The sequence below is a fragment of the Kwoniella botswanensis genome, chromosome 1 (assembly GCF_036426115.1).
Source record: "Kwoniella botswanensis chromosome 1, complete sequence".
Classification (NCBI taxonomy): Eukaryota; Fungi; Basidiomycota; class Tremellomycetes; order Tremellales; family Cryptococcaceae; genus Kwoniella; species Kwoniella botswanensis.
The window spans coordinates 17018508-17032140 of NC_088599.1; the positions used below are offsets into that span (position 1 = coordinate 17018508).

General features: G+C 42.8%; 5 protein-coding genes across 5 annotated transcripts; 3 read left to right on the top strand and 2 right to left on the bottom strand.

Moving 5' to 3' along the window:
* Nucleotides 1–58: 58 nt before the first annotated feature.
* Nucleotides 59–1032, top strand: L199_006440 (uncharacterized protein; the record flags this gene model as incomplete). Its single annotated transcript, XM_064892139.1, has 8 exons — nucleotides 59–86; nucleotides 169–290; nucleotides 373–432; nucleotides 515–599; nucleotides 671–688; nucleotides 750–816; nucleotides 878–953; nucleotides 1024–1032. 8 exons carry the CDS (start codon nucleotides 59–61, stop codon nucleotides 1030–1032), a joined length of 465 nt encoding a protein of 154 aa, XP_064748211.1.
* Nucleotides 1033–1450: 418 nt separating this feature from the next.
* L199_006441 (uncharacterized protein) lies at nucleotides 1451–2741 on the bottom strand (the record flags this gene model as incomplete). Its single annotated transcript, XM_064892140.1, has 7 exons — nucleotides 1451–1503; nucleotides 1694–1721; nucleotides 1846–1911; nucleotides 1987–2031; nucleotides 2150–2280; nucleotides 2446–2571; nucleotides 2708–2741. The coding sequence occupies 7 exons, from the start codon at nucleotides 2739–2741 to the stop codon at nucleotides 1451–1453; spliced, it is 483 nt and encodes a 160-aa protein (XP_064748212.1).
* A 388-nt stretch (nucleotides 2742–3129) lies between these two features.
* Nucleotides 3130–5304, bottom strand: L199_006442 (uncharacterized protein; the record flags this gene model as incomplete). Its single annotated transcript, XM_064892141.1, has 3 exons — nucleotides 3130–3851; nucleotides 4024–4953; nucleotides 5073–5304. The coding sequence occupies 3 exons, from the start codon at nucleotides 5302–5304 to the stop codon at nucleotides 3130–3132; spliced, it is 1884 nt and encodes a 627-aa protein (XP_064748213.1).
* Nucleotides 5305–6099: 795 nt separating this feature from the next.
* On the top strand, nucleotides 6100–8298 carry L199_006443 (uncharacterized protein; the record flags this gene model as incomplete). Its single annotated transcript, XM_064892142.1, has 13 exons — nucleotides 6100–6178; nucleotides 6255–6328; nucleotides 6414–6506; nucleotides 6595–6650; nucleotides 6726–6818; nucleotides 6915–7100; nucleotides 7194–7224; nucleotides 7293–7307; nucleotides 7414–7637; nucleotides 7750–7935; nucleotides 8008–8067; nucleotides 8134–8156; nucleotides 8243–8298. The coding sequence occupies 13 exons, from the start codon at nucleotides 6100–6102 to the stop codon at nucleotides 8296–8298; spliced, it is 1176 nt and encodes a 391-aa protein (XP_064748214.1).
* A 1045-nt stretch (nucleotides 8299–9343) lies between these two features.
* On the top strand, nucleotides 9344–13589 carry L199_006444 (uncharacterized protein; the record flags this gene model as incomplete). Its single annotated transcript, XM_064892143.1, has 8 exons — nucleotides 9344–10212; nucleotides 10294–11911; nucleotides 11975–12061; nucleotides 12124–12260; nucleotides 12315–13152; nucleotides 13221–13304; nucleotides 13377–13419; nucleotides 13492–13589. 8 exons carry the CDS (start codon nucleotides 9344–9346, stop codon nucleotides 13587–13589), a joined length of 3774 nt encoding a protein of 1257 aa, XP_064748215.1.
* Nucleotides 13590–13633: the final 44 nt, after the last annotated feature.

Consider the following 13633-nt stretch of genomic DNA (forward strand, 5'->3'; position numbering starts at 1 on the left):
TCCTTCCAACCTCTCCTTCCTTCTTCATTTGTTCCAACGCCCAACACTCCTATACAACATGTCAGGTCTATCCACAAAACGACTCAGTGAGTAGTTTCTCTCATCAGCTATTTCAAACTTTCCACTGGCTTGTAGGAATATCAGCTGACCTATCTTGATCCTTCTCAGTGAAAGAGCTAGCCGATATCAAGTCGAAAGGTACTCCAGAAGGAATCATCCTACTCTCAGCGGACAGTATGGAAGAATGGGTATTTCTCATTTCTGTGCTAGGAGAAGAAACAATATACAAGGTCAGTTAACAGACAAATCTTCGTCTCAACTACGTATCAACTGTACAGCTGATGGTGATGCCCCAAATTTTGTGACATGTAGGGAGAAACATTTGCGTTGAGGATGAAATTTAGCAATAGGTATCCTATCGACGTTCCAGAGGTGGGTTTTGGTCTGTTCACAAAAATCAGCTGAACCGTTCTCGTATATTTTGTCTCCAGCTGATAGGTCTATATCTTGATAGGTCACATTCCTAGCCAATGGGCAGTATCAGCCGCCCATGCATCCTCACGTATACTCCAATGGTCACATATGTGCATCGATATTAGGTGAGCTCATTCTCGTTTATTGTCGTGATATCACCGAGAATTAAGTTCATAGATAACTGAAATGGAAACAGGTAACGAATGGTCACCTGGTGAGCTGCTGAGCGAACATTGACAACGCAATACAAGCTGATTATACATATCGATGAACAGTACTCAACGCTGTCGCTATCTGTATAACGATGCAATCGATGTTAGCCTCGAACAAGAAGAAAGAGAGGTGAGCTCGACTTCCATCCTCGACCTTGTATATAAGCTCATGACGAAAATGCGTTGTGTAGACCGGAAGGGAACGATCGATACGTCAGGTCGGCACCTAGTAATCCGAAATTGACGAGATGGCATTACGACGATGATGTGAGTACAGGTACAAAGTTCAGCTGCCATCATACGACACGGGTATAAGCTGATACATCCATTCTTACAGACCGTATAGTATACTTCCACTCAAATGATACGACCAATAGGATGTATAGACGTAGAAAAGCAAATAAGATAGTGCATGATGATCTGATCGAGAGTTCCTTTAGCATCGAAGGGAAATGAAGGGAACGAGAAAAGAATGTAGATTAGAATAAGTCAGTCGTAGTTCATATCATTCAGATATACCTTTTTATCTTGTTGTATACCATAGAATACAAATAAATCATATAGATGTAGTCACATATTACAGTACATGACGATGTGAAGAGTCAAACTTCCCGATATTTTTGTTCAACCGATGGTCTCCAAGGCTTTGCAAGTTTGATTGGTTGGTATCAAAATTTTAGATATCATCGTCATACATACTGGTATTATACAAAATCGTCACGAAATCTATATACACATCGATTCCAACTAGGTGTCAATCAAATTTATGATCTGGCTAAACTACCTAATCTAGCGAGTGAATCTTCAGATACTTCGGCTATACCACCATACCATCTGTGTCAGCCCCATCTCCTACCAAATCAAAATGTCAAGACCAGACAATCTCTTCCCGATGATGACCATACTTTTCAAGTCAATTTGAGGGGTTCTACTCACCCCCTCTTCCTTATGCTCCTATGGATCTTACAGAAACCCACTTTCCTTCAATCCGTTGGAAAGCGACTCACCTTCTTCTATAGCATCCGACTGAGCGACCTGTCAAAACGACCAAAATAAAAGATCAGATCAGCTGATATTCACGATACGACGCAACAATGATAATAAGAAGGATCAAGGATAAATTAGATATCCAGATGAAATGGATTTTGGAGTGACGTACGATTTTGAGTACAGCCTTTTTAGATGATTCTTGTAATTCTCCAGCTATGATCAACTCATCGAGGATCTAACGATACATAAAGCCATCGAGCATGACATTAGCATGTTTTATTGGAAGATTATACGTGATAGGTAAACTCACAGCATAGGCTTTTTGGAAATTGAATATCAGATCTAATTCGCATACCTATCCCAACGACATGAGCATCAGCATTTCCTATACACAGTCCATTATATACCGTACCCCCATACCATACTGTTTAGTGGACCCAATGCTATAGTGAGAAATGAAAGATCAAACTCACATTTCCGAAATACCTATCCAACACTTCAACATAACGATGTATGACTTCCAAAGTGATCAACTCGTTATCACCTGGTGAGATCGAGGTGATGAAGAATAGAGAGGCATATCGTCGGTAAATCACTTTGGTATCTGCATACGAAGATGGACATAGGAATTAGCCATAATCTGTTTCAGAGACAGTTGTCGTATTCCCATCGAAGTCAATCACAACAACAACGATAGACCATTGATCCCGAGCCCTCTGTACCTGGTCCTGACGCCAAGACTCCAAGTCCAACCACAAACCTCACTCACCTTTATATTCCAAGAAATTACACATCCTAGTCCTCCTAGCCAACACAAGCTGGGTAACATCTTTCACTATCTTCGCTTTGGTTTTGGGAGGGAGAGTCTGAAACCATTTCGCCAAACGTACTTTCCCTACCCACACATATTGAGGTCAGTCACGCTCATTCAATCCATGTGAGACATCATGAACCAATAGATACAGTGAACCCAATGGACGGAGAGCTATCCTCATTGACTTGACGACGAAAAGGAGAAGTGGTGTACTTACCTTGTCGGGAGACCAACATTATATAATTCAACATGGTCAAACGGCTTTTTCTCGTACTCGCTTTCCTTTTCGTAGAGTGGAACCTCCGTTGTATCTTTTCTTTAGTCCTGGAGGAAATATGTATGGTTCATATGGGAGAAGACTCTTAAGGTGAGTGAGTTGCTCATCTAGTCTTCATTGTTGTTCAACCATGTCGAGGTGTGACGCGTGAATATCATCGATACGAGTATAGTTTAAATGTGGCACCCATACAAACAACTGTTTAGTACATAAAGTAAGATGATGATAGCATAGATAATCGAGCCCAAGCATGTATATTCATAACATTCAAATCTGACCTACTGTTACACGAGGAATGTCCTGTCCAAGAAAAACTACATATATCATATTTGTTCCTTATCGTATAAATACATTTCCTTTCACTAATAATGCCTGTACGAACTCTTCTCATTCCCATGCCCTCCAGCACCAGCAGCAGCATTCGAATAATCACCAGCAGAATAACTTGGAGGTCTGATCGACGATCCTTCCGGTTGATCATCATCATACCCCCCAGGCGATCTTAGTAAATTATTCTGTGAATTGGAACCAACCAAATGTTGAGGTTGAGGTTGATGTATCCCACCATTATTCGTAGAAGGTTGGAATTGTGAATCATCGTATCCCCCACTTGGACCGAATGTAAGTCCCGTATAATCCCTCTCATGTCTTGTTGTATTCCCATTTTGTGTGACAGCCATTCCTATAGCTCCTAATCCATCATCATCATTATATCCCCCATATGGATCCGAAGTATTCGCATTATGGACCTGTGGTCCAGGATCAACATAATGCGAATCTGTAGATCCAAATGATGTATCGTAGTTCCCTATCTGTGTTTGGGGTTGGGGTGATCGAGCAGATTGAACACCTGGAGTAGGCATTGATATCGGTACAGCCACAGGTGGATAGGAGGTATTATTATATGGTTGAGTGGAAGATGATCGATATGGATCTGAATATTGTTGCTGCTGTTGCTGTTGTTGGCCATACGGATCCTGGTGGTTATATTGTTGATCTGCATATTGATTACTCTGATAAGGTGTTTGTTGAGATTGAGAATAAGGATCGTTGTAATTATGTTGTTGATATGAGTCATTTTGATCTATTTGAAGTGAAGAAGGCAGAGTTAGTACATTGACATAGTTTGAGATCTGAATTGATCTTGCGATTGAGAAAAATTTGGGATTGAGGATATACTTGCGAGCTTGACCTCATCCGAGGACACACTTGAGATTGAGGATGTGGTTGCGATTCAAGAGAAATTTCATACATACATTGTTGATCTTGTCCAATTCCATATCCATGTCCTTGATCACTTCCATTCCCGTTTCCATATGGATTCTCACCGTAATATCCATTCCCGTATCCTTGGGGTTGAGGTCTATCCACCCCTGCACCACCCGCTCCTACTCCTACGAAATCACCAGCAGTGGTAGTATCCGACAGACGTCGTGCGGCAGGTGGTGGGGCAGCGATATTCTGATATGTGCCTTGACCATGTCCATTCCAGCCATTAGAGTAAGGATCATTCGAAGGTGATTTGTTGGTTCTTCTTCCATATCCCATTCCAACACCTTGTAAAACACTTCCATCTCTTCTTAATCCACCTTGTGCTTGTTGTGCTGGTGGTTGTGGATCTCTTTCAATCAAGTATTTATCTTCACCATCATCTTGAACCAAAGTCTGAAAAGACGGTAAACCCTGTTCTTGTTTCTGTTTTCTCTGTCTTTCATTATCGATAGCCATCATTCTCATCTTATAATCTTCTTCTTCCCCTCCATACTTGTCCTTCTTGGATCTTTTCGAATCACCACTTTCGCTATTGGCCCTACATGATCCACAACAATTTCCAATCCCGAAGAAACATCCACTCAGAGCCAAAATCACCCATGCAGCCAGAGTAAGCCACACGCAAATACCAATTTCGGCTGATGCACCTGAAACGTTGTTTATCCTCGCTCTGGCGATGTAGAACATGGCCAGGTCAAAGACTAAAGCAAGGAAAGTGAAAGTTGAGGCTATACCGGCCATCCATATTGAAAGACAGAGTAGAGGGAAGGTAGGTGAATGTGCGAATATACCGATTATAGTTGCGATAGCAGCGAAAGCTAATCCGACGACGTGAAGGATGAGAACGTAAGTGAGATATTTGGTTATTGCTTCGGGGATGTCGAAGAGGGTTACACCAAACACGTCATTTGGATCTAACGCATAACAGAAATATTTAGTCTATATGTACATTCTGCACAGCTTGGCCGTTGGAAGGTTGCACTCAAGAGGAAGATGGTTTGGGATGATTGAAAGACGATAAAGATTGACTCACCAAATTCGTATCCTACCTGCGGACCTGTACAATTCTGACTTCCATCCAGGGTATGACAGAACCCCAGTGTACCCAACGTTAATTCGCCGCTATAACTTCCAGAACTGTATGAGGCGGATAGGAAATTGAGTGATTTGAGTAATGGCGTATTGAACGACACGACAGCTAGGAGGATCGTAGCTGCCAGACAGGCTAGTGTACCTGGAGTAGCATTTCGGAAACGGACCCCCATGGTTCAGGTCTAGAGAAATTGTCGAAACGGATAATTATAAGAGAGGGGATCCTGATGAAAGCAGAGAAAGTTCACTGTCAGTATTGCTGTGCGATCGGATTCAACGAGAACGGTAAGACATAGACGTACCAGATCAGGCCAGCCAGCTTTTATGACACGTTACTTGTATTTATCTGTATGTCTCGACAAGTCACTCCCTCTCTGTCACTTCTATCAAGTAGATATCTAATGCTTCCTGAAAGTAGGTGGTACCTTCTCTACGTCGATATAGGATGCAAGGTATGTGGTACGTTGCCAAGACCTAGAGCCGATATTTCCTGTGCTTGATTTGGGTTGACGCGTTGATGTTGGATCTGGTGATTTCTGTTATTGCACTGATTCGTTGTCAGGTTTAAGATAGTAACGCCTAACGATCCTTTATGATCCTTCAACCCTTTATTGATGATCTGCGTTACGGACTGTGTATCGTACAGCAATGACAGTCGAATGTATGGAAGTGTAGGCTGAAAACAGTAAACAAATCACGTATGAGCAGTACACTAAATCAACCTAATCCTAATTAATGTACTCGTGATGAGATTATGAATGCTGTGCACATGGAAGAGATGGATGGCATATGTGTGGACATTACGTATCAAGTGATGTCCCACCCCTTTCCAACGGAAAGCAACCTCATTCCTCAAAGTTCAAGTCACGGTGACGATTGAGCAATTCAAGTTGTTGTCCAGTCCATAGATCCATTACTCTACGATATTGACCAAAGTGGTGGTCGGACACATACAACCCACGAGCAAAATGGGCGACACTATCTTCCCTCAGCTTCACCGGCACGAACAGAACGACCAAGGTCCATCTAGGAAAAGAATTCGGACTGGTGAGTCCTCCCTATCAAGGCTCAAGTAAAGAAGCATCACTTACCTGGAAAGGCTAATGATCTGACAAATGTTTAGGCATGGAAACGATAAGAGAGCTAGACTCGTTGATCAATCAGGAAAGTGTGAAGACGAAACTAAGGCGTATAGCCGTAAGTCCATCCATCTTTTACGTTACGTCAACCACGGCCTGGCATGAACTGAACTTCCATGCACTACAATTGACCGAACGAACAGGCGCAAGATAAAGAGAAGGATATACCTTTTAATCCGATATGTACTGAAACAACTCTGGAAGCTTGCAGAATTGTGAGAGAGAAGTGTGATAAGGTAAATTAGAGCCATCCTTTTCCATCTTACATCACGAATACAACGAAGTCCAGGGAAATGCTAAATGGATTCGTGGAATTTGGTGCAGGCTCATTACGAACCTATTATAAGACCTTGGACAGATACTTCCTTAGGGTACTGCAGGTAAATCACTAGATCATCTATGAACCAATCAATCTGATCATGAACCTGACCTTGATCTGATTATCATATTCTCAGTTACCTTAATCTATGTTATGGAGATCCATTGTTCGCGAATAACCCCTCTTTGGGAGAAGGTAATGGTCCAAGAGGAGGAGTAAAGGAGTGCAGGTGGGCTCTCTCTCTATACTATCTACCATTTCACACACTTCTATTTCTGAAGAAATGAGACGGATACCGTTACTGATTGATGATATGATATACCAGGTATATGCATTTCCAAGTCGTTCCTTCTACCTCGTCTATTCCCAAGACACCTCCTGTCATACCACCATTACCTAAAAATGTGAAAAAGAGGTTATTAGGTGAAAAGATTGATCGATATGATTCGCCGCCTGTCCCCCAATGGGTTAATTGTGATATCAGGACATTCGATTATTCCCTACTTGGACAGTGAGTTGACTTATCAAAGGGTACAAAACCAGCTTAACGGATGTTGTCGATGATATCCAGAGTCGGAAGCTGATATGACCATTGTCTGAATAGGTTTCAGGTTATAGTGGCTGACCCACCTTGGGTAAGCTGAATAGCACTCACTGAATATAGGTCACGTCAGCTAACACTGTCATCGTATATCGACAATAGGATATTCACATGTCTGTAAGTCTCTCAACAGCTTTTCGTTTCCGAACATATAATCTCCAAAAGATACATTTTCCATTTCATGTACGTCCCCGTTAACCTGACTCTTGATATTGCGTTCCAGCTCCCATACGGTACGATGACAGACGACGAGATGCGTTCGTTACCACTCCGATCCCTCCAACCCGATTGGGGTATCTTGTGTCTTTGGGTAACGGGACGAGCGATGGAATTGGGAAGAGAGCTGTTCTCGGTTTGGGGATATAAGCGTGTGGATGAGCTGGTATGGGTCAAAACGAATCAGCTACAGAGGTTGATAAGGACTGGAAGAACAGGTCATTGGCTGAAGTGAGTTGAGGATTCTTTCTAATCACACGAACATGAGAGGGTCCCATTGGTATAAGCTTCTGGTGATGAACCCACTTTGATTGGATATTGTGACTGACTTGTTATGACTCAGCCACACCTGCGAGCACCTCCTTATCGCACTCAAATTACCAGCCGACCATCCCAAGAACGGACCCATTCCGTGGGAAACCCACCCGACTCTACGTCAATTGCGTAAAGGAGTAGATACCGATGTGGTCGTAGCTGAAGTGAGAGAGACAAGTCGGAAGCCTGACGAAGTATACGGGGTTATTGAGAGGCAAGTTGACTTCATCTATCTTTGAACCACATACTTATTGATGGGAGTTGATCTGGAATTGGCTGTGATTAGATTAGCACCTCATGGTAGGAAATTGGAATTGTTCGGAAGGAAACATAACACTCGGCCTGGGTGAGTGTCCAGATCTGGTGAGACCGATGGGTATGCTGTTGGGCTAACATGGATGAATCTATATAGCTGGCTGACATTGGGTAATCAACGTGAGTACACTCAAGTCTATAACCTATATTAGCCTCTGATCTAGCCCTAATCATCATATCTGTATTACATTTGTATGATTGTGTAGTCGGTGATTCACAGATAGCAGAAGAAGATTTGCATGATCGATTAGCACAAAAGTGAGTCGAGTATTCATCTTCCTTCTGCTGTTACCCTGAGATCAGTGGGCTGATCAGAAATCATTCTGCGACTAAGGTATCCCAGTCAAAGGTTTGTCTTTGTATCTGTATAATGACGTTGTATGAGATGAATATGCAGCACAGTGATTCATGACCATGGTCATATAGAGTTTTGTCTTTCACCTAAGACGGACTCTTTACTTTGCATGGTGCCGAGGTGGCTCAGGGTGTCATTGGATTCCCCGAAGTCAATATGGGATGTGATGCGGGGTTAGACATATCATGACGATGATGGTGATTCCAGTGACTGTAACTAACTCCCTGCAGAGAGCGATTGGATGTCTCATCGTACTATTGTAACATGCTATACGGCCGGATCATGATCTTGGAGGAAAGCATACGATTATTCCGCATTTTGCTGGAATCAACGATCAACCGATACGAGTACGTCACGTTACACATTCGGTCATATGACCCACCTACCTAAACGCGTAGACGTGTTCCTCAACCGCTATTCTAAATGAATGAAAAACAGAAAATGAAAAAAACTCAATTCAATTCAGTTGAAATCCTTACCAACGATCAGTCCTCTCATCCCAAAAACAAACACACATATGCCCACACGTATATCCACAACAACAGACAAACAGATGCACGGGCCGGGAACATGAGATGTGATACGATGGGAATCAAGTGAAACAAGTACAAGAAGATCAGTGCTGTTAGTTTTTATTCCCAAAAGGAGTGAGTCAGTAGTGTAGAGTGTCTTACATATACACAGACTCTAAACTTACTCATCATCGCATGCATCATTATCTCCCATTCGATACTCGATCTTCAATCTCCCCTATACCCTATACCCTATACCCTGCACGTCGATCAATCACCGCCTTTGGCCATCAAAACCAATCCATCTCCATCATTACTCCAATATCAATTCCAGCACACGACCACAAGCACGCCCCATCAATCACCTTTTGGAGTATCGATATTGATGTCATTCTTCTAATAAGAGTGGCAACATTCTACAACCTGTTCAATCTCCCAATATGACCCAGCCCAGCCCTGCCACTACGATAGCGACAGCGACAGTGTATCAAGATGAGAAGGAGAAACCTCCTGTCATTCCCCAACCTGTACCTTTACCTCACTCGATATCATCCGGAGCTGTCGAAGATTTGCCAGGCTCAATGATTCGCTATACCCCTTTGGCAGATATCAGTGATTTACCTACCCTCTTTCCTGCACCTATAGCATCTTTAATTACCACCATAGCTACATCGACACGTATGACTCTTAGAATCACAGCCTTTCTGATAGAAGCTATCTTGGAGACTTCTCAATATTCTACCCGAATGTCATTAGGTTATCTTCGAAGATGGTTGATCACTATGATCTCTTCCGCTAGAAGGGTATACTTGATGTCAAATGCAGCTATAGAAGGTGATCTATTGGCATTGTTATCGGGAGGTCCAACTCATCTATTAGAAGAGATGCATAATAAATCATCACTCAACAACCAAAGTTCAACTTCACCTTCGACATCATCAACAGATAATTTTTTGGGTATTTTGGATAGATATACAAACCTCGGTATATACTTTATACATCATACATTCACGATGGTCGAGCTATTCACCATGTCAGGTTTCTTCTTTACTTCAAACTTGGTCAATTCGGCCCATACAGCTGCAATAGAAAGTGTAGCGCTGTTTGATAGTCTTTTCGGATCAAACGAATCTTCAAGATCTTTATCAGCAATTATTACAATGGTGAAGAAAGAGATTATCCAAGATGAAAGATCAAAGAATAAATCTACCATTGCAACTTTATCTGGCTTGACTAAAGCTTTAACGGCTTTCGCGTGCTTGCAGGTGGCTACTTGGAAGAGAACATCTCAGAGGATGAAAATGAAAGTGTAAATATCATACGAGAGGGACATACTGTAATGATACAAGGATCATCTAACTGACGTTGATGTTTTTGCACTTGTGGATAGACTTTATGATTGTACGATCCAAGCTGAACAGGAAGATTCATTCACTACCAACACTTCCAATCCCACTATTGAAGATCCCATACAACTTTCTCTAGCAGCTCTGGAAGATACCCCTGCTTCCTTGCCTGTCGCTGGACCTGGACCTTCTACGATGGAATCAAGAATGCGTTCATCGGCATTACTCACCCGTGATCCATCGTTGGAAGAAGCCAACAAGAAATTATGGCAACATATGGAGACGATCGATTCTGATCCTGCTGGTGTTAGTAATATGAGACCAGGCCTAAGTAGGACACAGAGTATTCAGACGGTCAATAATTGGTCGATGGAGGAATTAGATGATCTCGTTGGTGAATCAGGTGATGAGATGTATGATGGACCACCTGATGGAAATTCAAGAAAGAAGAAAAGGAGAGAATCAACTTTTGAGATCACAGATGAATTGACTGAACGCACAGTCGTTACTCATCTATTCGAAAAGATCCAACATGATGATGAGACGAGACGGAATTTAGGACTACGGAAACCAGTACCTTTCAAACATCGAAGACAACTTAGTATGCCGGAAATTGCCATTAAGTCGATGGACACGGAAGATGAAGATGCTTATGATCACTTTATAAGATCTGCTGCTACTAGCGTAGTGACCTCACCAGGAGCTGACTCGAGACTGTCGTTACTCTCGAGTACAGATATGGAGAACGAAGGTGATGGTGAAGAAGAATGGGTAGAAGTGGAAGGTCAAAGTAATGATAGGTCAAACATTCCTTCTTTACCTAACGGACCGAGAGTAGAATCAGTTGGAACAGCCAGTTACCTCGATGCGCTCGAACACCCTCATCATAATTCGGAGAGAATTCAATTGGTTTTGAAGACTATGACCGACAAATTATTACAGAGGAAACGGACTGTTCGACATTTCACGAGGGTCAATCTGGAGAGTGGGTCAAGTGAGAATAGTCGTAGACCCTCTATTGAAAGGTTTAGAAGGGGTCATTTGAAAGATATCGATTGGGATAGAACACCTCAACCCAGCATGACTCGTTCGCCTGAAAGCTCACTGTCCACACCTTCCATGCCATCTACTCCGTCACGACGTAGACATGCGAGGCATGTTTCGGCTGACAAGGCGCTGGCTAAAGCACGAGGGATATTATCATTCACCAAGAGACCTTCGAGGCCCATCACTCCTTCCTCGACTGAAGTCAGTACACCCACTCTCAGTTCGACCCCTTCCAGATCACCCTCGACGCCTCGGACGAGAGCCACAGCGCCATCGCTCTCTATCGACACATCCCTACCACCTCATGAAGGTGTAAGAGCACCTCCACCTTCACCACATCAATCAATGATACTCCGTAGACCATCCCAAACTTCCTCCCCTGAGTCTCTGAAGATGACCTCCACCCGTCAAGCTGAAACTGAAAGGCAATCCAACCCGACTAGACCTTCAATGTCCGTGCGAGAGGCTGTACACACTTCATCCAGTCGGATCCAAGCTGCTTCTTCCCATGCGATGCCCGATAAAGGTGATGCCAACTCGGATAACCTCTTCCCTCACGAAGGGTTGATCAGGAATATTCATAGGTTTATGAGATACTCTAGTGCTGCTTATGGGGTCAGTGGAAAGTTTCGCTTCCATCACAGATATATGGAACTGACGTTATGTTCATGTTGATAGCAAAACTTCCTGCGAATCCTCGGTCTAGGTTCAAGCGACTTCATGTTTCCGAGTACAGGTAAACACCATGCAAACAGTTGGGCATTTGTGAGCTATCCCTCCTACTCTTACCAAAGGGAGATTAGCTGACATGATAACTGGTCATATAGGCTCAACATACCAATATACCCATTGACTGCTTATTGCTTTCGTCATTCACCGAATCATCAGCTGCTCTCATACAACAAGAGGCACCTCCTCTGATACATTACGTAGCGGTTGAGCATTCCCTCAAGGCTATTGTGCTGTAAGTGCCAGCTGGCTTCTAAGCAATTGTGAGCTGAATGTGAGTATGTCATAGCACTTGTCGAGGTACACTTGGTCTATCAGATGTCCTCGTGGACCTTACATGCGAATATCAATCCATCGACGTCGAGCAAGGTGATCCCGATGCGAGTTACTACGTCCACTCAGGGATGTGGCAATCTGCCCGTAAACTCACCGTGAAACAATCGACAGTACACGAGACTTTGGTCGAAGCGTTGACTAAATACCCCACTTACGGTTTGGTCTTAGCTGGACATTCATTGGGTGGAGGAGTTGCATCACTGTTGGCAATACTATGTTCGATGCCATCTAAATCATTTTTGGAACAAAATATCATTTTGGCTAAACCGATCGATCATCCCAGGATATCTACACCTTTTGTTACCAATTTCAAAAGTGGTTTACCTCCCGGAAGACCCATACATTGTTATGCCTATGGACCACCTGCTGTAACTTCCATCGATCTTTCGATCTACTCCAAAGGGCTGATCACGAGCGTAGTGCAAGATTCGGATATTGTACCTACCCTTTCGTTAGGTGGAGTAAAAGATTTCAAGAATATTGCACTGACGTTGAGTGAAGAAGGGAATATTGCTGAGGAGATTGTAGGGAGAGTTATTGGATTGAACAAGAGGAAATTTGATTGGCAGAAATCACAACAAGAGCAAAAGCAAAAGCAAAATCAGACTAATTCGAGTTCAGATCCGGAGAAAAGTGGTCAGACGACTCGAATTCAGAATCAGAGTTCCGGAGGCGAGACGATACCTGATGACGAAGAAGTTCTGAGCGATTGGATGGTCAGTTTGATTAAGACGATGAGAGCAGATATGGATAATGAAAAGTTGTATCCACCTGGAATGGTATATATCATGGTGAGTCAAATTTGACTGTATAATAATGTAGGATTATAGCTGATCCGGTGGATGTTGGATAATTATAGGAACATTTCGATGTGTACGTTACGGATAATCAACCGAAAGTCCACAGTGATAAGAAGATAGTGCATAAACAAGCTCATAGAGTTGTGAATTAACCTTTTCGTAATTAGCCACAGAATGAAAATGAATATAGCTAATGATATTATGGTTTATCATAGATATTGAGACAATGCGATTCAGTAGAAGAGCGGTTCAGAGAACGTAAGTCAATTTAATCTGTTTTGGTAGATATACGCGTAAGGGTGAAATAGCTGATATGATAGGTGCTCGTAGCGATCTTCGCTAAATCAATGTTACAGAATCATCTACCATCGCAATATGAGAGATCGACTCATTTGTTATATGAGGGACTGGGTCAGGGGAAGTTGTAAAGTTGTAGGGTTGGTCGTATCGGTTCATTGTAGTGGTTAGTTGT